At 50.3% G+C, this 23,457-nt stretch overlaps 1 protein-coding gene and 1 pseudogene across 3 annotated transcripts; both read right to left on the bottom strand.

The window, feature by feature from the left end:
• On the bottom strand, positions 1-4,965 carry IDH3B (isocitrate dehydrogenase (NAD(+)) 3 non-catalytic subunit beta). 3 transcript variants are annotated; one of them, XR_003524651.1, is made up of 13 exons: positions 4,894-4,965; positions 4,685-4,765; positions 4,478-4,576; positions 4,254-4,374; positions 2,524-2,584; positions 2,315-2,447; positions 2,077-2,210; positions 1,882-1,984; positions 1,639-1,785; positions 1,327-1,421; positions 1,141-1,201; positions 236-438; positions 8-127 (listed from the first exon to the last, which is right to left on the bottom strand). XR_003524651.1 is itself a non-coding variant. In XM_027622155.1 (12 exons), the coding sequence occupies exons 1-12, from the start codon at positions 4,927-4,929 to the stop codon at positions 352-354; spliced, it is 1,158 nt and encodes a 385-aa protein (XP_027477956.1). In that variant the 5' UTR covers positions 4,930-4,965; the 3' UTR covers positions 1-351. The 3 variants fall into 3 exon arrangements, 2 of the variants coding, with proteins under 2 accessions (XP_027477956.1, XP_027477959.1); XM_027622155.1 differs by having other exon boundaries at positions 1-438; XM_027622158.1 differs by lacking the exon at positions 236-438 and having other exon boundaries at positions 1-127.
• Positions 4,966-6,770: 1,805 nt separating this feature from the next.
• LOC113938317 lies at positions 6,771-9,643 on the bottom strand (annotated as a pseudogene).
• Between the last annotated feature and the right edge of the window lie 13,814 nt (positions 9,644-23,457).

Raw genomic sequence — 23,457 nt, 5'->3', positions numbered from 1 at the left:
TCAATATATATGTGTTTTATTGAACACCTTACATGGGTATGGGTGGGACCTATTGAGGCAGAGCACCAATGACCGCCTCAGTGAAGTCTTGGCAGGTGGCATAGCCACCCATGTCAGAAGTTCGAACCTGTAGGGGAGAATTGTCATCATCCCTGTGGCCGAGGCCCCATCCCTAACCTCTCCCCCACCCCCACCTGATAACACCATTCCCTAAGGAAGCCAGCCCCAGGACAACCTAGGCTCTGCCCAGATGATTATGGTCTAAAGGTTTAAGAACTCTTCTCTGGTCCACTGTACTGAAGGGAGGTGTAGGTAGTATGGTCCTTGTGAGGTTGGAGGGAATAAAGGGGTCTAGCCCCCATGGGGGTGCAGGTGGCCGATGACAGACTTGATGAAGTCGGTTGTGGTGCTGTAGCCGCCCATGTCTCGAGTCCGCACCTACAGCCACCACCGGCAAGAGCCGTGGGGAAGAAGAGAAGAGAGCCCATGAAGGGGGGATAGGGCAATGTGATGGAAATGGAATCCAAGAAAGGATGGCAAGGCCAGGAAGAAGATGCAATGCAGCAGAGTCGCAAGGAGGTGGCCAGGTGTGCGAGAGCGTGGGCCCATCTGCTCCCAGCTGAGGGTCAGAACCACTCTCAGAGCTATGCTGCGGGCCTGGGCAGGATGGGAGGGAGGCTGAGCATGAAGTGAGATGGGAAATGCAAATCAGAGACAGGATGAGGAGGCCTTGGAGGAAATCAGACCAGGTGGGAGGAAAGGCCAGGGAATGCAGACAAGGGTGGGCTTCGAGGTGTGAGGAAGGTGACACCTGTGCCTCATCCTGCCTGCTATCTCCCTCTGCTCCTCCATCCCCTGTGCTCTCTCCCCAGAAAAAGAGCCCCAAGTGCTGCATTAAGATGGCCATAAAAGAGCCAAGGGATGGAGCAGGAAAGAGGGAATAGCAGACGGTAACCTAGAGGCAAAGGAGAGCCAGAGGATGAGACAGCAGGAGAAGGGAGGTGAAGAACAGCCCTGAGAGCCACAGGGGAAGATCAGAGAGCAGAAGATGTTCTGGGGACCTGGAGGGAAAGGAGGCCCCAATTCAGTTCCCCAAAGAGGAGTGCCAAGGCCGTGAAAGCCACAGCCTTTCTAACTCACCTTGCCAACTTTGATCACCTTCTTCACCGCATCTGCAATCATGTTGGAGTGATACTCGAGACTGTCAAAGTGGACAGGAAGGAACTGAGATTCTCCCCACATCATTCCCCATTTCCTCAGCTGTGCTCCCCCTTAAAACACCCCGCCTCTGGCCCCAGCCTGCCATGACCTACTTGAGATACCTACTTGAGATGCCGCAGCATGTTGGACGCTGAAAGCAGCATGGCTGTGGGGTTGGCTATGTTCCTGCCCACGGCCTGGGCAAACGGGTGCCGGGCCCCCTGTGGAGAGAGGGCACACTAGAGTCACTGGGGGCAGACATTATGCAGAGGGTGAGGGCAGGGAAGGGCATCAGGGGAAGAGAGATCGGGCCAGGGACACTGAAAAAAGACATGGGGGAGGTGGACACATTTGGAGGTAGCTATCAAGGGACCTCAAGTCAGAAGACAGGCATGCAGAGGGCTGAGGGGGCGGGGGGGGAGAGGGGAGCTCGCTCACCGTCTCAAAGACTGCATACTCTGCACTATAGCTCTCACCGGGGACCACACCAGCTCCCCCAACCAAGCCAGCAGCCAGATTGTCAATAATGTTCCCGTAGAGATTGGGCATCACTAGCACATCAAACTGGTAAGGATTCTGGACCAGCTAGGGGGCAAAATGTGGGCATGTACAAGAGAAGTTATTTCTGCTTCCTTGCCCATCCCTGACACCATGAGAGCAGAGACATGGGGAGGACAATACCTGCATGCAGCAATTGTCTATGATCATTGTCTCAAACTTGATTTTGGGGTACAATTCAGCAACTTCCTCACAGCATTGCAGGAACAACCCATCCCCAAGTTTCCTGTCCGTGGGCCAAAGGGAACAAATTCAGTCAAGAGAGTGCAAAGGGCTACCTTCCCAGGAGCCTACCCCATGCAAAGCCATGTCCCTCACATGATGTTGGCCTTGTGGACAGCCGTGACCTTGCCCCGCCCCTTCTTGGTGGCATAGTCAAAGGCAAACTTTGCAATCCGCTGAGATTTGGTCCGAGTGACAATCTTCAAGCACTCAATCACACCCCTTGCACTCTGGGTAAGAAGAGAGAAGCAGCCACGTGACCCTGGAAAGAAGGGAAGGAGCTATGCCGCTCTCCCACCTTCACCCCTGGCCTCCCCAATTTCCAGGGCCTCACCTCATGTTCCAATGAGCTGTATTCCCCTTCTGTCTGCTCTCGAATGATCACCAGATCTAGATTGTTGTGTCGAGTCTTGTACCCAGGAAGTGATTTCACATGGACTACATTGGCAAACAAGTCCAACTTACGCCTGGGGGTGGGGCAGAGCCATGAGCACCATGCCTGGTGCTCCAGGACTCCTCTGACCCATAGTCCCCACCACCTACCTCAGCCGCATATCGTAGGAGGCTAGCTCCCCCTTATACTCCATCGGGGTATGGATCTTTCCTGCATAAACAAAGGGGTCAGGGTCGGGCACAGGCCAAGCCCAAGGGAACCCAGATCAGTGTCTGATCCTCTCAGTGACATGATGTAACCCAGACTCTCATCTCCCACTCCCAAATCTGTGACTTTTAAGTGCCTCTGGAGGCAAAGAAAAATGCAGTTAAAACGAGTGTTTTATTTTTAGCCACCATACTTAATTCACATTGAAACTTCAAAATGACCTAAAAGGACAGAAAATGTTTTCATGTGATCAAAGAGCCTGGGTTTAATAGGCTGAGAAACAATGCTAAGAGATCTGTGTGACCTTTTTGATGTTTGTTTGAATACCTGCTTGACATTTTTTCCAACCAATACTTATTTGAATATTGACCACATGTCAGGCACTAGGGACATCAACCAAAAAACACAATACGCAATTCCTGTCCTCAAGGGGCAAACAACACATCGGGGAAGACAAATAATATGAAATACATGATAAATACCACGGGCGAGGTATTAACACTGTGCACAGGAGACCAGAACAGAAATTCCCTCTGGTCACATCACAAAAGGACACACGACAGCTGGCATTTCAGCCAAGCCTTAGGTCAAGTGAGTACAGTAGGTGGACTAGTGACCCCAAAATGCCGCGTCCATACCCTAACCCCCAGAACCTGTAAATGTGACCTTATTTGGGAAAAGAGTGTTTGTAGACATAAATAAGGATCTTGAGGTGAAATCATCTCAAATTAGGGTGGGCCCTAAATCCAAAGACAAGTCCTTCTACAGGAAAAGAAAGAGAACAGATACAGACACAGAGCGGAAAAGCCATATGAAGACCGAGGCAGAGATTGTAGTGATGCATCTACGAGCCAGGGAACACCAGGGAACACCAAGGAACACCAAGGAACACCAGCAGCCACCAGCAGCTGGTAGAAGCCAGGAAGCATTCTCCCTTAAGCCTTCAGAGGAAGCCCTCCCAACACTTTAATTTTGGGATTCTGGCCTCCAGAACTGTGAGAACAGATTTATTATTTCAGGCCACCTAGCTTTGAGGTAATTTGTACAGCAGCCCTAGGGAACTATAATACAGTAACTGAGAACTAGTCTAACAGGTAGCATCAAAGGAAGAACATTCTGGGCAGAACTAACGACGTAAGTCAAGATAGTACATGTATCTGGAAACTAACGGTCCAGTGTGACCAAACACAGAACAGGTGTTATGGAAGTAAAGGCCGAAGAGCTGAGAGTCAGCTTATGAAGAATTTACTTTCCCATGCTAAGGCTGGGCCAGACAAAGTCATCTTGATCTTTCCAAAAGAAAAGATGCAGAAGATGGATTGTAGGGGCAGAACAGGAAGCCCCCCGCCCCACATCTAATGAGATTAAAGCAGAGAAGCAAAGGGGAAGACAGAAAAAAAGAGGCAGCTAGAAGTGGCGTTCTAGAAACACAATTAACAAGATTTGATGACCCATGATGTGGCCCCCTGACAGACTTCAAACCCTTGAAGCCTTCCTACCAAGACAGCTCACATGATCTCTCAACTCCTGAGTTAACAGAAGAAACAAATGGCCACAAAATAGTGATGGGAGCTTGGGGGATGTAATGTATGTGTGGGAAAGAAGCTTAAAGAACATTTGCTCATGTGATTTTAAAGGGCACACGGGTGGAGTAGCAAGGGGGCACACATACCAATGATGGCCACCTTGTTCTCCTTCATGGAACTCAACACCTGCTCCAGCTTCTCCTCAGATGCCATATTCTGCACCTCGCTCAGGTGATGCTCCTGGAACTCCACTGGGACAGAGGCAGCCTTCAGGGGCACGTCCCAAAAATCTCTGGGTCAGGATCGACTAAGTCCGGACTTTCCAACGCACCCCAGAGTCCGCGCTGGCTGACTCCCCCAGGGCACTCACCTTGAACACCTCCTTGACAGCGTGCATCAGTTCAGGTCCGACGCCGTCTCCTGGGAGCATAGTCACTGGAAAGGCTCCCTCCACCCTCATGTCCTCAGCCTGGAAGCGGTGCCATCAGAGCTAGAGCTGGGGCGGGAGCACAGATCCCCGGGGAGAGGGAATGAGGGGACAGGGGAGTGGGCAGACCGGAGTCGGACCTGCCCTTACCTGGCTCCGCGAGGCGGCGTGCGCCACGGCCGAGGTACACAGGCTCCTCCATGCCCCGGGGTTCGGGGCGGCGACCAGCACCTGCGACACAGACGCACACGCCCGTGAGGTCGGGTATGGGAGTCCCAGACCCCGAACACTGCAGTGAACCCGGTACAAACCCGCCGCTCCCTCGCGCGCCCCCGGCCCGACCCGACCCGGAGCCTCACTCGGGTCAAGCAGCGGACACCAATGAGAGCGGCCATGTTCTCAACAGGAAGTCCCGGGGGAAGTGACGCCGGAAGCCGGCGTGGCCCGGCACCTCGACTTCCGGTCCGCGGTATACCACGGTGTGTGGAGTGGGCGGTTCTCTCTTCCTCGAACCAACGCCACCTGTCTTCTCCCGGGTCTCTTGCTCCTTCCTCGTCTTTTGCTTATCCCTTGGCCTGGAGCCTGGCGGGACACAGAACCGCTTTGTTGCTTTGTGTTCAATCTCCGTATTTAATTTATGTTGAAACTAACGCTAAAGAAGAATATGAGCTTGGTGAGCTTTCCTGGGCTTCCCCAGTCCCCAGGAAGGCATCTCTCACTGATACTGCCTCAGAATGGGGAAGTCTAGTCAGGACCCTTGAAAAGTTCCTGTCTCTTGGGCAGGGGAGGAACTGTTTGTTTAACTGTTAAACAATCTGTTTAACTGTGAGGGAGCATATAGTGTGAGGCTGAGTGAATTGAATGTCAGTTTCCTAGGCCTACAGATTCTCTAGTACAGGGGTCTTAACCTGGGGTCCACAGAGCCTACAGGTGTCCGTGAATACAAATCAGTATCATGAACTTGGATGGGGAAAATCCAAAAATCACATCTTTTATTCTTACCTCCAACTGAAATTTAACATTTCATTTCATTATGAAAGGTAGAATGAAATTGTCGTGCTACCTGTAGTACCCTTGACTTTGTCAGGAATAGAACTTACATTTCATTCCACATTTCACTTAGGCCCTAAATGGCCTAAACTTCCTGGCATCTCTCTGGCTCTTGGAGGCTCCATTTGTCCACAGACAACCCACCAGAGAAGGGGGTAGCTGTGAGCAGTTAACAACTAACACCCGAAGCAGGTGAGGAACTGGCTGCACCAGCTGGCAGAGGATTTGAACAAGGCAGCTACTACCCTGTGGAGGTGAGAATGAACATGGTTCTTTGGGACATGATGAGGAGAGCACCATGTTTGAGGAGCTGATGTACAATGAGGAGTGGTGAGTAAGATTGGTGCAAATCTCAGGACTGAAAGAAATAGGGGTTTATGAGCAATACCGAGGACCCTGTTGGGATAGTGATGTGAATTTATCATGGTATGGTACAACTGTGTGTGATTTCTTGGAGAAAGCTAACTCTTGGACTCATCCAGAAATATTATTTTGTCGGGCTCCCTGCTCAGTGGGGAGCCTGCTTCTGCCTCTCCGTCTGCTGCTCCCCCCAACTCGTGCTCTCTCTCTCTGCTGTCTGTCTCTCTCAAATAAATAAATAAAATCTAAAAAGAAAGAAAGAAAGAGAAAGAAAGAAAGGAAAGAAAGAAAGAGAAGAAAGAAAGGAAGAAAGAAAGGAAAGAAAGAAAGAAAGGAAAGGAAGGAAGGAAGGAAGGAAGGAAGGAAGGAAGGAAAGAAGGAAAGAAGGAAAAAAAAGAAAAGAAAAAGAAAAACCATCTGTGTTTGGACCCAACTGCCAGAGCTTTAATGTAACAATCTGGGATGGGGCCCAGATACTGGTGTTCTTCATGAGCTCCCTGGATGATTCTAAAAGTGGACCAGAGTTGAGAACCAGTGGCTTACATTAATCATGGCCCTTCACTTGGGGCTGGGCAGGGGTCTCAGTTAGGATTAGATTCAGGTGCAGGGAACAATGCACAACATAACCATGGCCCAAATAAGGGAGGGGTTTATTTCTGACTCCCATAAAAGTTCAATGATAGTTGGATCAGGGCAGGGTCAGCCCCCTGCAGTGTCAAATGCTCAGATGCCTTATGTTCTTGCCATTCCCTGCAAGGCCTCCATTCCCAAGTTCATTCAGGTATGTGCCAGGGTAAGGCTGCCTGAACCACATTGATAATGAACATTAGAAGTCTGCTGTTGGCCGGAACACAGAAACATTCATCTTCATGTTCAAAGTCTCCATGGGGATTTCTTGATAATTTCATCTGTGAGTCTCATTCAGAAACAGTTTTAGCTTCCTGCTCTGAAGGCCAAACGCCTTGGCTGCTCCAACAGAAGACCTTGGCGGGCGAGTCAACTCTACCTAAGTGGGGTTTCCAGTAGGAGAGTACCCACTGTTCCTATTAAACACTCTTGCGGGCCTGTTCGGGAACTGCATGTTGATGCACTTGCAGAGATCAGTGCCTGGCTGTCCACTACAGCGCAGGCAGACCCTGCTGCCATCCTAAGGGTTTTTCCAGTGAGACTCAATAAGTGGTTTGGTTTCATATTTCTGTTTCACCATGGAAGACAGCCAGCTCTGTATTTTTTACACCAAAAATACCAGTAACAACACTTCAGCTTTAAAAAGTGTAACCTATTTACTTTTGGCTTATCTGGAAGTAATCCTCCCATCTTGCTTACTGCCACTTGTACAAATGTTAAGATCGACATAAATACAAGCAGGCCCAGGCAGGGATGATCCTCTGGTGAGTGTAATTTCCAGTTCAGACCCCTTTAACTGTTTAAATATTTATTTATTTATTTATTTATTTTATTTGAGAGAGAATGCAAGCAGGGGGAGGAACAGAGGGAGAGGGACAAGCAGACTATCTGTACTTAGCATGGAGCCTGATGCAGGGCTTGATCCCATGACCCTGAGATCATGACCTGAGCCAAAATTAAGAGTTGGATGCTAAACCAACTGAGCCACCCAAGTGCCCCTAATTTCTTTTTTCTTGAGTAAGGACTTTATCTGATGTTGGAACTGGATATGGTTTCAAGAGAGCCTTTATGGTGGCAAGTATGAACTCCATGTGGCTTTCGATAACCTTCAGATACTTCCCTTCAGACTTTGCTTCATAATAAGCTATAATTTCATCAGTTACAACCAGATTGCACTTTTTGTGAAGTTTCTGGTTGTAAGCTACTCCTTCATCCATATAAGAGAACTAAAGCCTGAGCATCCCTCCTGTTGTCTGATCAAAGGTGTACATGAGACGAATGTCCTCTTCATGCAGTTCATGCCTTCCGCAACAATGGTCCCCCTCTCCTGGAAGCGCCCCAGCTCCTCATCCCTCAGCTGCTTGATGGACACATCACAGCCTTCAAGTTTCCCTTCAGAGGCTTCCCCAGGACCGTGGGATCAGGATCTGCCCTTAGGTGAATGCCATGTGTGTATTTTGTCTGTAGATAGCATAACTTTTCAAACACTCAATTCCTCAGTGATAGACATCTCCAAAGACTTGATCTCAGTAAGAGATTCTGGATCCTGATGGACAACCATAATTTCTTTCAAAAGATACTTTATCAGAATGCTTTTGGAGTCTCAAATCACTCACCTACATTCAATCACAGACCACATCCAAGACACTGCACCCTCCATTTTCTTGTCAGTCAGCTCCTCTCAAACATGGGGCAGCGTGAGGTAGTGGATGCTGAGTGTGTCTGTAATCCTGGACAGAAATAGGGTCAGTCAGCATCTTTAGATTCTGGTACATCAACTCAGTAGGAAAAGTGTATAGGGGGCCATAAATCTGCACAGGGAAGGCAGGACACTAAACAAGGTCTCCAGGGCCATAACATAGTCCTTCACCCTTTCATCTTCTCCGGTTCCTCCTGACATACCAGTTGGTCAGGACATCCGTGAACTTGATCAGGCAAAGCACCACATATAGAACCTGTAACATGTCATTTCAGTCTCAAAGAACCCAACAAGTGACTGCACGAAGGACAGGACCCACTGGTCTGTCATGTTAGCACTTTCTTAAACCATGTTCTCATTGTAGAAGAATTCCATGTCTTCCTTCTTCTGCAACTTCAGGACGTTCAGATGAAGGAGCGAAAGGCATTGTACCAAGAGAGCCACACATGCTTAAGGACATCACACACATCCTCCTTCTTAAGGCAGAGGTTTTCTGCTCTCACCACAGGCAAGTTAATCAGATATAATCTGAAGGATCTTGAACATCCTTGTATTTCTGGTGAGATTCAAAAGTTGGAAAGTGGAGTGTTGCATGCGGTAGAGAAGGGTTTAACTTTCATACCTCTATCCACAAGACCTTTATTGTAGAGTTGTTTGAAGACCCAACAGACAGATTCCATGAATTGTGGGTACAGACTGTTGTAGTCATTGTCAAGGTCAATCCCCTGGACAACTCTTCTAACGGTGGACTTCTAACGGTGGACTTGCACTCAGTACAGTATCTCACCACAAATTGTTTGGCACTGATGGTTATGCTCTACAATCCCCATTTTGGCTACATCCTCTGGTCCTCTGGTTCCCAGCGTCTTTTTTTTTTTTTAAGATTTTATTTATTTATCTGACACAGAGAGAAACACAGCGAGAGAGGGAACACAAGCAGGGGGAGCGGGAGAGGGAGAAGCAGGCTTCCCGCGGAGCAGGGAGCCCGATGCGGGGCTCGATCCCAGGACCCTGGGACAATGACCCAAGCCGAAGGCAGACGCTTAACGACTGAGCCCCCCAGGCGCCCCTCCCAGCATCTTATCAATATCATGTTCCACAGGTAAGCCACGACGATCCCATCCAAATGTTCTGTCAGCATGAGACCCACTCTGGTGAGCATATCTGGTAACTATATCTTTAATTGTCCCTGCAAGTGTATGTCCATAGTGAGGCAGTCTAGTTGCAAAAGAAGGCCCATCAGAAAATGTAGATTGGGGCTCATGTTTTGATTGCTTTAAGCATTCCTGAAAACAATTAAATTCGGACCAGAACTGCATGATTTTCTCTTCTTTGGCAGGAAAATTCATGTTTTCTGGAACTTGCTGAACCATGTTGTTGCTGAGGGGCCCCCAGGCCAGGGCGCCACAGAAAAGCCACGTCCACACCACTGCCAGGGGTCCTCAGGTGATATATTCTCCAGTATTTCTGCTAATGCTGTTATGCTTTTGTATGTTTATATGCTTTAGGTCATTATTTTATCTGAAATGTAGTTTTGTAAAAGGTGAAAGATAAATACCTAACTTTATTTTTTCCAAAAATGTTAACTAATTGCCCCGGTATCATTTATTATCTTTACTCCCAGATCAGAAATCCTACCTTTATCAAATGCTAAATTTGCACTTATATATTAGATCAAACCATGTGCAATTGTTGATCTCTATCACCTCCCTCAGCTTTATTTTCTCAATTATCCCAGTCACTACTAGATGTCATATTATATATTTGTTCACTTGTCTCTGTCTCTCACTTGAATGTAAGTTCAGTGAAGGCTAGAATTTTGTTATTTTTGCCAACTTCTGGTTCATAGGTATCTGCTAATTGAAATAATGAAATTTATCCTTGAGTCTGTTATTATACATTGGTGGGTTTTATAATGCTGGGCCATCCTTATATGTTAGAAAAGCAGGCTTGGTTATGATATAGTATTCTTTAAGTATACGGCTCTATTTGCTCTGCTAACCTCTATTTAAGTCTTGCATCTGTGATCCTAAAAGAGCTCTTTTCCTTGTTTCTGCTCCCATCAACCAGTCTGGGCATCAGGACTGAGAAGAAGGGCTTTTAAAAAAGAGACAGGTGGAGTGCCTGGGTGGCTCAGTCAGGTAAGCATCTGACTTTTGATTTCAGCTTGGGTCATGATCTCAGGCTAGTGGGATGGAGCCCCGAGTTGGGCTCCATGCTTGGAGGGGAGTCTGCTTGAGGTTCTCTCTGTCCCTCTCCCTATGCCCCTCCCCATGCCTCTCTCTCTCTCTCTCTCTCTCTCAAATAAATAAATAAATCTTTTTAAAAAATTAAAAAGAGACAGGCATGGCCTGGAAGTGGACACAGGGTAGGAGCTATTGGGAGAGCTTGGAGTGTCCCTGCACATTCTTTCTGGGTATGCCAAGAATGTGAGGTCCCTAACTGTTCTTTGTGCCATTTCTCAGGCTTGTGCTTGCAGAGCAGCTTTGAGGAATGTAGTAATATCTCCCTCCAGGACAAAGAGCAGGCTTGCTTATTTTCTGCTATAAAAGAAGTGGGTTCCCCAGGCTCAGTTGTCCTCAGATGCAACACAAACCTATTGCATGCACAGCATCCACTGAGGCCCTCCACGTTGCCCCTGTGGGACTTGGGGGGAAAGGGAGGCAATGTAAACATTCTGCTTATGCTGTTTGCTGTGCCAAGAGTAATAAAGTCCTTAGTCTCTGGCCAGGAGTCTCATCTTGGCCAGCCTCCATGAAAGAGTAAGAGGCCAATTAATCACTGATCATCAGTATAAATTCAAATTCCAGACCCTGACAGTTTTGGCAGTGAGGATGGGATGCTAACAGAGACATGGCCTTTCTGGAACAGGAAGGACCCTGTGGACCTGGCATATGTTAGTGAATCATCTTCCCGAAATGGTGGGCAGCAGGGTGAGGGGGGCTCAAGTGAGGATCTCACAGTGGCCTATCTGTTACTGAGACAAAGCACGGAGAGGTAGGATTGAAACAAGCCCCCGGAATGGTGCTTTGGTTCCCCCTTACTCTCATCCGTGCAGGAGGTGGATGGGACATTATGACAGTGGGGCAACAATATGGATGTGGCTGCTGAATCAAAGGACTCCAAAAGCTGAAATAACTGGTATCAGTCGGTATATTTGAAATAGAACTTTAGGTGAACCAAAAGCTTTACAGATGTATTTGGGTGAGCCCCGCTGGTGGCCATTCAAACCCAAAGTGACCAAAAAACTTTGCTTGCTGGCACAGATCTGCTGTGTCCCTCTGTGTGCCCTGATCCCTCTCTTCCCTCAGCTGCTTTGATGAGAAAATGGAATATGCTGGGAACTTCATGGAGGGAAGGGCCTCAAACGTTTGTAGCTCTATAGGAACCAAGCACCCATGTCACCACCTTACCATGTCTGTGGATAGATGCAGCCAGGGTGGCTGAAGGCACTAAGGAATGCAGTGTGGAACAGGGGTAAAATGACCCCGGGCTCAGGTGCTCCCTGGACTGACACTAGAGGTACATGGGGGAGGGGGCAGTGGTATGGCAACTCTAAAGCTGGAAGCCAAGAGAAAATAAAAGCCTGCCGGCTGCCCCCGCTGCTGCCCCATGGGCTAGCCTCCCCTGCCCTCCAGCGCTCTCTGCTCTCCTCCATCCCTCCTCTGCTCCCCTGCCCCATCCCCCCAGAAACCCCACAACCTTCCCACTCCTCTGCCTTTGAATAGCATGATCTCCGGACACCTGGGTGGCTCCGTCGGTTAAGTATCTGCCTTCAGCTCAAGTCATGATCCCAGGGTCCTGGGATCAAGTCCTGCATTGGGTGGGGGGGGCGGGGGAGAAGGGGCAGTCCTTGCTCAGCAGGGAGCCAGCCTCTCCCTCTGCCTGCCACCCCCCCCCCCCCGCTTGTAGTCTCTCCTGCTCTCTCTCTCTCTCTCTCTCTCTGACAAATAAATAAATAAAATCATTAAAAAAAAAAAAAAAGGAATAGCATGATCTAGCTCCTGCATCTGTTACAACTCCTGATTGGCACACACTAAACTCCTTGGTCTGTCTTTCCATAAGGTAAAAAAATCACCAAATTTCAACTGCTGGGCTCTGAACAACGTTTGCAGTAGGGAAGGGAGATTAAAGCAGTCCTATAGCTGGGACCTTTGGGCCAATTCAGTGTTCTGCGTTGGGGGTGCCACGGCTGAAAATGTAATTGGTATTGATGCTTGTACAGGCTTGTGCTGAGAGTGCCCCTACTTGTCAGCGCATTTGCCCATCCGGAAGCTGCTGCTTGTCCATAAGTGATTCCTGAGCACTCGGAACGGTCTGGAACAAACTATAGGCTTCCAAGAGGAAGAAGGTGAACGGGAAAAGTAGCCTCTACGGCAGCAATTACGCAGAGGCCATTTTTCCAGCACAACAGCGCCACCAGTCGGCCACAGTCAAGAAGTACATCGATTTTTTTTTTTTTTTTTTTTTTTTTTTTTTTTAACAAACCTACTACCTTGTTTGTGACCCATACAGGTCCTGTCACTTTCCACCTGACGTCCCTCGTTCTGGGATAGGTCAACTTGGATTTGGTGGCTATCAAGAGAGGAGAATAAAAGGCCTTCACAGTCAAATGTAAATGCTTTATTCAAGAGCACAGCTGGCCCGTCCTGGACATAATCTGAATTGTACATGAAAGAGTGGTGGCAATCCGTTTGGGGAGAACTCCCTTCCTCACTTCATCACCTGAAGCATCACCTGCTAGCTCAATGGGGCCCTCAATTCACAGAAGGTCCCCTCAAGTTCCTGCCTGGTTCACTGGTGGTTTGGTTACCCTGACACCTGATGATGTCCACACTCAGCCTCCGCACCAACAAGGCAGAATCAAAATAACCATGTTCATTCTGCTCGATGCGCAGAACTCAAGGCAGTGGTGATAGCTCTAGCCGATACTTCCCCTGATGAAATGTGGCCCGCGTTTACTGCCTTTTGTGTTGTTGTCAATGACCTAGCTGTCCTGTTGGCGAGACTGGCAGATCAAAGACATTTTTCTTGGGAGCTGCAAACCGTGGAAGCAAATCTGCCAATCAGACACCCTGGGTCATTCATGGAGATGTGCATGGTAAGGACCCTTCTCTAGTACTACCTACCGGATTCAGGCTGCCCACCCAGACTGCACTGGCCATACAACTGGCACCACTGCCTAGATCCATCACTGCATGAGGCATGGCAACACATCCACCATTGTGGACAGGGCACAAAGTAAAGAACTGTATGTTTCTGATGCAGAAGCCACCACTACATAGCAAACTTATAATGCCTCCCAGAAGTTAGACTGTCTCACAGTAAAGAAGCCACATCGCATGGGGCATTGCTCCTGTCTGCTCCTAGATGACTGACTACCTCAGACCTTTGACCCCCTCTCTGGACGATCACAGGTACCTTGCTGCTGTGGGTCCATTTTCAGGTTATCGTGTCCCTACCCTACTCTGATCAGGAGACTACCACACGCCGTGGCCCTCGTAACTAAGCCATGGCAAGTTTTGACTTTTCACACCATCTACAGTCTGACTGCGATGCACCCTTTGTTGCGAAAGCCACCCAACAAGGAGCCAATAGTCAAGGTATTTGATGGCCATGCCAGGCTCCCCACCATCTTCAGGCATTCCATATTATCAGGCATTGGAATGGCCACCTCAAAAATAAACTCAAAAACCCCTGACTACCTCCCTCATCTCCTTCTGGTCCACACATCTCAGTGAGACAGTGTGGTCACTGAGCACAGTTGTCCCCAGGCAAGAATCATCTCTCAGCCATTTCTTCCGTGATCATCAGGACAAAAGGGGTGGGTTATATAGACCTTTTCTGAAGATTTGGGACTCTGACTATTCCTGGGCATAGTGCTTCCTTTTGTCCCCCAGCATCAACCCCAGGCCAGCCTAGCTGCTACAGCCTCTGGTTGTCAGCCTGGCAGAAGGGGGTGGGGGATTCAAACTTCATTCTGGTTTAGCCACCTGAACTCTCCTGATGGATTTACCTGATCCTAGGTCATAAAGGTAATGACCACTTGGTTGAGTGCACTGCTTGCCAAGTCCCCCTACACTGGCCCACAGAGGCCAAGGTGGGAGATATAAGGGGTCTCTGCACATTTTGTGCCACTCATACCTGGCCCCGCCAGATAACAGTCAGGGTGTGAGTAGGGAAAGACTGGAGAAAAGGTGAAGTGCTCGCTACTGAAATGGGACACACTGCTCCCACAGGTATGGAGGCCTGGTGGCATCTTAGATGCCAGGAGGTGCAGGGAGGGAGGGGTGACTCATGTTTTCTTTGTCCCCCCAATCCAGGACTGCAGCCTAGCAAAACCATCACCTAGTTTATACGAGTTAAATTTCAGCTGGCAGCCTGACCCCTTCTGGGTTTGTCATCCTGTCCACATGCTACAGAAACAGCAAACTCACATCTTCCATGGCTGGTCCTGAACTATTCCGTTGTGCCCTTTGCCACTAGTGGCAGCTCCGGAATATGGAACCTCCCGTCCCCTGACCTTGTACAAACACCCCATCCAGCACAACCTTGTTGCAGTCTGACTGGTACAAATGCACATATTTTGCCTGTCTCCCAAGTGGTCTTGGTTCATATATGGTAACCGAGGCTGCACCTATTTGGTGACATTGCCCATGTGGTTTAACCAAACCTGTGTAATGGTGATACAAATCAGAATTCACCACAAATCTTGAACTGGAGTAACATGTGACTCTTCGAGGCATATGTTTGTATGTGGGCTGTGGAATGTCTCTCCATTAGGGATGGGAATTACTTTTTGGCCCATCTATTACCTCCTATAATTATTGGCAGTGACATAAAAAATCAGCAGATTAGTCTAAAACTCACTTGTGAGAATTGTAATGGTTTATAACCTGGGTTTAGACTATATCCCGACCTTCTGAAATCAGACCTACTGATCCCCTTGGGACTCCTTCACTGGTGACTAAGTCTGGGACCCTAGGTGGCAAGGTGGAAGCCAATACTTTAGGTTGGCCTCATCTTGATGCTTCAAGTTCTATAGATAGTAGACTTAATTAAATTCCACATGAGACAGATTGAGCGGATTTGGTCCCAGTCTCTGTTGATCAGATTAATCAGTGTGGCGGATGGAGTGGCATATTCATGTGAATATTCAAGTCAGCCAAGAATCTGCAGGGCCAATTGCTGGGAGAGGCCAAACCACATCAGCCCTATGCATCACTGTACATTTGTACTGGGCATGCCAGGAATATAGGGCCCTGACCACTCTGCCTGGGGTATTTCTCAGGGTTGTGCGTGCAGCAAGCAACCGTGAGGTTGCCTCAAGGACAAAGAGCTCGCTTATTGATTTCTACAAAAGAGGCAGCTTCCCCAGTCTCATGTTGATGCAACACAAACCCACTTCGTGCACAGCACCCAGAGGGCTCCCCCGTGTGGCCCCTGTAGGACTCGGAGGGCAAGGGAACTGATGCAAACATGATCGCTACTTGCTGTGCTGTGAGTAATAAAGTTCTTTGTCTCTGATCTAGGAATCATATGTCTTCAGCCAGGATCCGTTAACAGGTTAACATTAACATCCAGTAACAAGTTAACTTATTAGCTTGAAAGTAGGGCAAGTTCAAATTCCAAATACTTACATGTAGTGCAGTGAAAGAGAATAAATGGTCAGTGCTAGAAAGGGTCTTAGGAGAAGGGCTGTCCTTGGGTGTTAGCGCGGTCTGCTCGGGCTGCCAGGACAAAATACCATGGACAAGGGGCTTACGTCACAGACAGTTATGGTCCTATGTGCTGGAGGCTGGGAAGTCCAAGCTCAAGGCGCTAGCCGATTCATTTCCTGGTAAGGACTCTCTTCTGGCTTGCAGCTGGCCACCTTCTCACTATGTCCTCACATGGTGGGGGGAGAGCTTTCCCTTCCTCTCCTCCCAAGGGCACCAACCCTGTGGGATTAGTGCCCCATCCTCATGATGTCATTTAACCTTCACCACCTCCTCACAAGCCCTGTCTCCAAATACAGTCACATTGGGGGTTAGAGCTTCAGCATAGGAATTACAGGGGGACATAAATATTCAGTCCATAACCGGTGTCATTCGGGTGTCAGCTAAGACTAGAGAAGAGAGAAGCATTTAAAGAAATGTGGAGAATATGAGGAAGTGGACTAATTATGGAGAAGGATATGGCCGATGTTTTGGGAGATGAGGAAGTAGTGGAGGATGAGTCAGGGCCAAAGAGAAGAAGAGCATCGTGGGACTAAGTATGTGGCCAGGAGGGCCAACCTGTGGAATCCACAGTTTCATAGATGAGTGACAGAAACAGGCATGAGAAGCATGAAAACAAACAAAAACTTTTATTGAGTTAAAGTTATTAAAAGTCAGCACTAGGGTGCCTGGGTGGCTCGGATGGTTAAGCGTCTGCCTTTGGCTCAGGTCGTGATCCCAGGGTCCTGGGATCGAGTCCCGCATCGGGCTCCCTGCTCCTTGGGAGCCTGCTTCTCCCTCTGCCTCTCTCTCTCTCTCTCTCTCTGTCTCTCATGAATAAATAAATAAAAATTTTTAAAAAAATAAAATAAAATAAAAGTCAGCACTAGGAATACTACACAGAAATGGGAAAATTCTTACACATGACAACATGGATAAACTCTCACAGGTCTAACGAGGAGTAAAACCCAGATACAAAAAACTCTATAGTGCATGATACCGTTTAGACGAACTCCCAGGATGGAGAAAATTCGTTTATGGTGCTCGAAGTCAGGAGAGGGACATGCACTGATAGGGAGGAGGTACCAGAGAGGCTGCTCTGGATGTGGCAAAGGGCTTGTATCTTAATCCAGGCAGGGGTTACATGGGTATATATGTGCAAAAACTTTATCAAAGTATACATGTGAAATTACAGCATTATAGCATTATTTTTAAAAATCAACATTTTTTGAAAAACCAAAAAAAAAAAAAAAAAGTTGGGCATTGGGCCAAACTGATCATCCACATACATTTCACCCAACCTGAAGTAATCTTGCCAGTAAAAAGAACTGCCCACATGCAGCCTGACCCAGAATAGGGAGCCCCTTGTTCCATCACTCTTGTTCAAGTACGGGGGACTTCTATCGCAAGGCCCGCACCAGAGTGTGCTAGGTTCAGCTTGCACGGGCTCTGGAGAACCTACTGTGCACATCTCTTCCCCACACATCCAGTCGCATCACATTACTAGTTTGAAATGAGCCGTAGCGGAAACATACCTCATGAAAATTGGGTTTATTTTTTGAAGGGTGGTTGTTAAACACTTAACAGTTACACCAACAGACCCCCGGCACCCCAGGCTTACCCAGGAAGTGAATGAAGCTGAGGATAATTAGGCAAGAATATTTAACTACATTAACTATAGTAAGTAGGCAATAATATTGCCTAGTTGAGTCTCCAGACCCCAAATCATTTTCACCATGTGGTGCATTCCAAGGACCTGGTTCCAACAAGCCAATTGGCCATTGAAGGTTTAAAAAGAGAGGCCTCGAGGCTTTCTACCCCAGGAGTGGGTCTGGCTGACAGGGTAGAGCAGGGCTGGTTGACAGGTGGTATGTGTGCTAAGCCCATCCATTTGGGGCACCCTGTGGGACCCCCACAAACCTAATCAGTCATGAGTTCCTGACTTCTACCTCCTGGACAAATATTCATTACACAAGTATTTGTGTGCCAGGCCCTGTTCTGAACACTAGGGACACCAGAGAAGAGACAAAAATTCCCATTAGCAAGAGCTACGGGTCGTTAAGTGACAGCCCTTTTCCATGAAAAAAACATCTCCCTCTTCCGTTCCTCTCCTCCCCCCTTGACCCGCCTTAGTTTAGGTCTTTATTATCTCTTACCTGAATGGTTCCTACCCAACTCCAGGTCCTCTGGGAAGATTGAGGTTCAGGGGAGCCTGAAGCTCATACAACCAGAGGAGGTATGGCTCTTTCAGAAGAAAAAGACAAACTTTTGAATACAGATTTATATATAACCATGGGAACACATTGCAAGGAGCTTTCAAAGGGCCTTGGAAGGGGTCTGTGTGGATGAGGGTCCCTAAAGCTTAAGCCTCCTGGAGAACTGGTCTTTGCCAGGCCCTCTCCCCACTTCACCCAGAACAAAGTGAAAAACAGGCCCCTCCCACCCTCCTCCACTCCCCTCGCCCCCACAATACCCTTACTTCAAACATGATGGCTTCGTTTCCCACTGAGCGTCCCACCGTCATCAGAAAAGGAATTTGATCTTGCCCCACAAATTATATATATATATATATATGTGTGTGTGTGTATATATATATATATATAATATTTACATGCTTTTCTTCCTGATATTCCACCACTGCCTGTGGATAGCTGAGGAGCAGCCCTCCAGGGACAGTCTTGAATGCTGCTACAGCATTGGCTTGGAAATCTGCAGGTCCCCGGCCCTCTCTGAAAGCTCCTGGGTGAACAAAGGGGCCAGCCTACTGCACACATTGCTGTACCAGGTAAAACAGTTCCCTTCCTCTTCCTCAGTGAGGATGAGACTGGTTGACTTTGAGATGGTTTACGATTGGTAGGGGTGTGGACATCAGGAAAATGGAAGGGACATGCAGTCTTTCTTCCAGCCTAGAAACTGGAGATGGGAGCTCAATTCTTCTGCCAAAGTGTTGACTCCCATTGTGTATTATTCAAGATTGAGTAGCCCAGCCTAGATTCGGGAGTGGGAGGGACCCCAAGGCAAGACTAACACCTGTAGTATGGGTCTTTCCCCTGACAACAGGGGAAGTCAACAGGGAGGAAGGCTGAGAGCTGGGGCATACCCACCCAGAAACCTTCTGAGATGGCCCCGGGCATTTTTGTTTTCTTCATAGAACATGTGAACAACCGTATTTAGTGAATGCTTTAATATTTTTATTCTGTCTATATGGTAACATCTATCAAGAGAACTTGACCTTGAAGTGGATCCAAGTAACTGATACTCTGGGACCTCCAGGGGGCGCTATGGCCCAACACACAGCCTGGCCAGGAGCCTTCTGCCTAATGCACCACCTTAGATCTGTTTTCTGCGGTGTTGCATCCCCTTTTGGAGAGAGAGAGAGAGAGAGAGAGAGAGAGTTCTGCTGGTTTTAAAAATATTGTTTGGGGGCGCCTGGGTGGCTCAGTCGGTTAAGCATCTGCCTTCGGCTCAGGTCATGATCTCAGGGTCCTGGGATAGAGCCCCACATCGAGCCCCTCATCCGGCTCCTTGCTTGGTGAGGAGCCCGTTTCTCCCTCTCCTTCTGCTGTTCCCCCTGCTTGTGCGCTCTCTCTTGCTCACTCTCTCTCTCTCAAATAAATAAATAATCTTTAAAATTCTGTTTTAAGGCCCAGGCCTCCAGGAAAGATGCCATGCTCCTCCGCATCACCTACGATGCTCCAGGTGCTAAAGGCTTCCACCCTGAAGCAAGTACAGCAAACCCACTCATTGAGCTCCACTGGCCTTTCCATATGCTGTCTTGGTCTCAGGCTCAGGCCCTTCTTCCGTGCTGGCCCCAGTACTTGCCCCTGCATCTCTAACAGCCCAGGCCACTCACTCTGGATGACACGGAGTGTTCACAAGTCTCTCACTGCCACACAAAACATAAAAACACACCCGGAGTTCCAAGAAACAGATTTGCTGGATCTAAAGCAGAGATACTTAGCTCCAACCACAAGGATTGACTCAGAAGTTGCTCCCTGGCCTTCTACCTGCTGGCCCAATTGATGCCCTCATCACCCAGAGGGCTTGCCCCCTCCTGGTTCAGTGGCTCTAACCCAGAAAGCCTTTCTCTGGGGCTGCAGGCCCTAGGAAGCCACAAACACCATCCTGGTTGGTTTCTTTCTAGTTCATGTGGTTAATATAGAATAGAAACCCAGACAAGTCAGGAGCCCCTCCAAACTGGCCTTATTAGCTCAGTGCCACTAAGTCCCCTTTCTGCCCCAGGTTAACCCCGAGCAACTAGACCCCAAGTCTACTTGGGGAAGAGTCTTCTAGAACCACGAAGATCTGCAACAGCGAAGCCCTTCCACCATCATGAAAAGGAATGTGGTCCCTGCAGCCTCCCGGAGAAGAAAGGTGGGGCGGTAGTGAGGGCACTGCCCCTGGAGGGACCAGCCAGATGAAAGGCCCGGTGGTGGCAGTGGCAACCTGTGTTTGGGAAAGAGTAAGATCTTCGGCGTCGGGCAAGGGACTCACACAGAAAGAGAATGGAGGGAAGACTGGCAAGAGACATGGGGATCAGGCATCAAAGGGCTTAGACCGTCCCTAAACTGAGTCCCTAGATGTCTACTTGAGGAGCCACTAGAGACATTTGGAAGTTTCTAAGCAAGTGACAGCAGGAGGATGGAGGGTGATTGGGGCGGGCAGCTGGGGACAGGGAGATAGTATCGGAGATGAACTCCTGGCCCCAAGCCTGATGGGCATCAGGAGAAGGTGCCATGGACAGACAAGCGGGGGGGGAGGGGGCGGGCAGGAGGAAGAGCTAGTTTGCAGAGACCAGGCAGCCTCATTCCTGGCCCGAGGACAGGGACCCTCCATGCAGGCAGGGGCTCCCCTCGTCCCCGAGAGTCGAGGCCAGCTCTGTGCTCACCAGCGGATGTCCGGGACCGGGAGAAGCAAGATGGAGGCCCACACTAGGAGATTGTGTCCCCGGGACAGCCTCTGAAGCCATGGACGAGCATGAGCTCTGAGCGGAGAAGGGAGACGAAAGCAAGGCCCAGCAGCCTGAGGCACTCGCAGGGACAAGAGAGGCAGAGAGCTCTAGTCCTCAGGATGGCTCTCCCTGGGGTGTGTGTGGGAGGAGGAGGGTTTGGAGAGCCCAGGGCTGCAGGGAGTCAGAGGGCCTGAGGCCTGAGCGCAGGGCACACAGTGGCAGAGAGCTGGAAGGGAGCCAGACCACTAGGGCTTCGAGAGCGGCTTGCCGGGGGCTGGCGAGGCATCCTTGGTGGAGTGCCCCTGGAGACTCTCAGGAACAGGAGGGGCACATGTTGGAGGAGGAGGCAGGGACAAGGGAAGGGTTCTTCTAAGAATGGGGAGGTCTGCGCCAAAGAAAGGAGGACCAAGATGCGAACAGAGCAGATGGGGCAACATCAGGAGGGGCAGAAGATGGGACTTAGTCAAGAAATCCCTGAGTCCACATGTTTATTGGGGGTGCACCGAGAGAACAGAATGGGCGATGAGACTGAGAATGGATGGAAACCACGAACGGCTGAGAGAGACAGTGGGATCTTGCTGCCATTCCCCGGACCCTCTCCATTAAGAGGTAGGCTGTTTGCTGGAAATTTCGAGAGCCAGAGGTAGGTTTGAAGGTTGTAGAGAGGGGTGAAGCAAGTATGGAATGCTTGGCTGGGGGGGGTTCTCTAAAGCAACGTTTCTCAAATGTAATGTGTACCTGGAATCTTGTTAAAAGGTAGGTTCTAATCCAGCAGGCCTGGGCAGAGCCTAAGAAGCTGCATTTCTAACAAGCTCCCACATTCGGGGAGCAGTGTTGCTGCTGCTGGTCAGGGACCACAGGGGGAGGAGCAAGGATTCAGAGTCAGATAAGGAGATGGAGAAAGAGACTGGCAGAAGAATTCACCTTAACGAGAGACCTACCTTTGATAATCTCACCTGGGGCAAAAGCTGACACTTGGAGAAGTCTGGGTGGGAGCCACAGGCCCTGCACTGCAGGTGATGGGAAGGGGGACATGGAGAAGGAGGGATGGCAAAGAGGAAAGAAGTCAAGAGAGAAGGCAGGGGAGCCTCTGAGGTGACAGGAAGCCCAGCGGTGCCCCTAGGACCCCTCATCTAGGTCAACATGGGGTGGACCACCAACTGCACACTTGGAGGTCCCCCAACAGAGGATGGGAGTCGGCTGGGGCAGGAAAGTAGTATTCCATGGGTATCTGAGAGTGCAAGAAGCAGGCAGGGCAGGCCACCCCCGTGCTGTTCTGCAGGAAGGTACTGGACTCATTCTGGGCTTGTTCAAAGCTTGGCCAGGACACATCAAGCCAGAGGGTGAGGTCAGGGGTAGAAATGGCTCTGCCCCTAGGGACAAGGGTGAGATGATTTCTGTGCCAGAAACTAAAAAAAAAAAAAAAAAAAAAAAGGAATGAAATCTGCAAATGAAGGTGCTGGGGAGAAAGAAGAGGTGCTTTGGGCTCCAAGTCCTACCACTTGAGCCCTAAGTGTCCAACTCGCAATCAGAAATCAAGAGGTTTCGGAAAGGCGCCGTCTGGAAACGAAAATGCCTTAGGTTTAGGCAACGCAGGGAAGGGGCCGAGGGATGGGGTGTGCAGGGACGCCGCTCAGCTGTCTGGGGCCCAGTCTAAGAGAGAGAGGGAGCTTCGAGTCCTAGGCTGAGGTTAAACCGAGGTCAGGTTCACCAGGGGAAATGCAAGCAGGACCGCAGGGGCGAGCAAAGAACCTCAAGAGTAAAAGCTTGGAGGCGTCAAAATGAGCAGCAAGCGCAGGAACAGGGTGTCCGCGTGGGCAGTACGGCGGGTACTTGGAGAGGGGGGTGAGGCCAGAAGCCCGAGCTCCGTCCCGCGGCGACCCGGAGGCGGCCGAGGTTTCTGAGCGCGGCGTGGCGCGTTCCCCCGGCTTTGGCGCGGTTCCCTCGCCGCGCAGCCCCCTGCCCGGGCCTCCCAGGGCCCGCGGGTCCCTCCTGTTCCTCCCCGCGGCCTCCGCCAGGCCGCAGCCCCCAGCCCCGGCGACCGACTCGCCAGGATCCGCCCCGCCGCGGCGGCCCGGGCCCAGCCGCTCCTCCCCCGATGATGTCACGTCCCCGGCCGCCCCTCGGCCGGCCGCGCCGCCCCGCCCCCGCCTCCCCTGGCCCCCAGTCCCCTGGGCCCGCCCGCTCCCGCCATCCCTCCTCCCGCCCGCGCTCCCTCCCTTCGACTCCCGCTCCCCCGGGAGCGGCGGCGGCGGCGGCGGGATGGCCCGGGCCCGCGGCCAGGCCCCGGGGAGCGGCGGCCGGCGGCGGCCGCGGCGGGGCGGCGCGGGAACCGGGCCCCGGGGGGAGTCGGCCGGGTTGCTGCTGCTGCTGCTCCAGGTGCTGCCGCCCGGGGCTGCGGCAGGGCCGGGGCGGCGGGGCACGCGGGGCTCTGGCGGCGGCGGCGTCTGCTGGCCCGGCGCTGCCCCTGCCTTTCCCCGGGACGCGCGGCTGCTGCTGCTCCTGCCGCCGCTGCCGCCGCCGCCGCCGCCGCCGCCGC

This window comes from Zalophus californianus, chromosome 8, assembly GCF_009762305.2.
Source record: "Zalophus californianus isolate mZalCal1 chromosome 8, mZalCal1.pri.v2, whole genome shotgun sequence".
NCBI classification, from domain to species: domain Eukaryota; kingdom Metazoa; phylum Chordata; class Mammalia; order Carnivora; family Otariidae; genus Zalophus; species Zalophus californianus.
Note: the sequence above shows the minus strand (reverse complement) of the source record. Positions and strands in the feature narration are given on the sequence as shown.

Coding starts and splice junctions, on each gene's coding strand:
- IDH3B (XM_027622155.1), bottom strand. CDS start 4,929: ATGGCCGCTCTCATTGGTGTCCGCTGCTTGACCCGA. Junction 4,375..4,477: donor CTGTCAAGGAGGTGTTCAAG/GTGAGTGCCCTG, acceptor GTGCCCCTGAAG/GCTGCCTCTGTCCCAGTGGA. Junction 2,211..2,314: donor ACAGCTCATTGGAACATGAG/GTGAGGCCCTGG, acceptor CTTCTTACCCAG/AGTGCAAGGGGTGTGATTGA.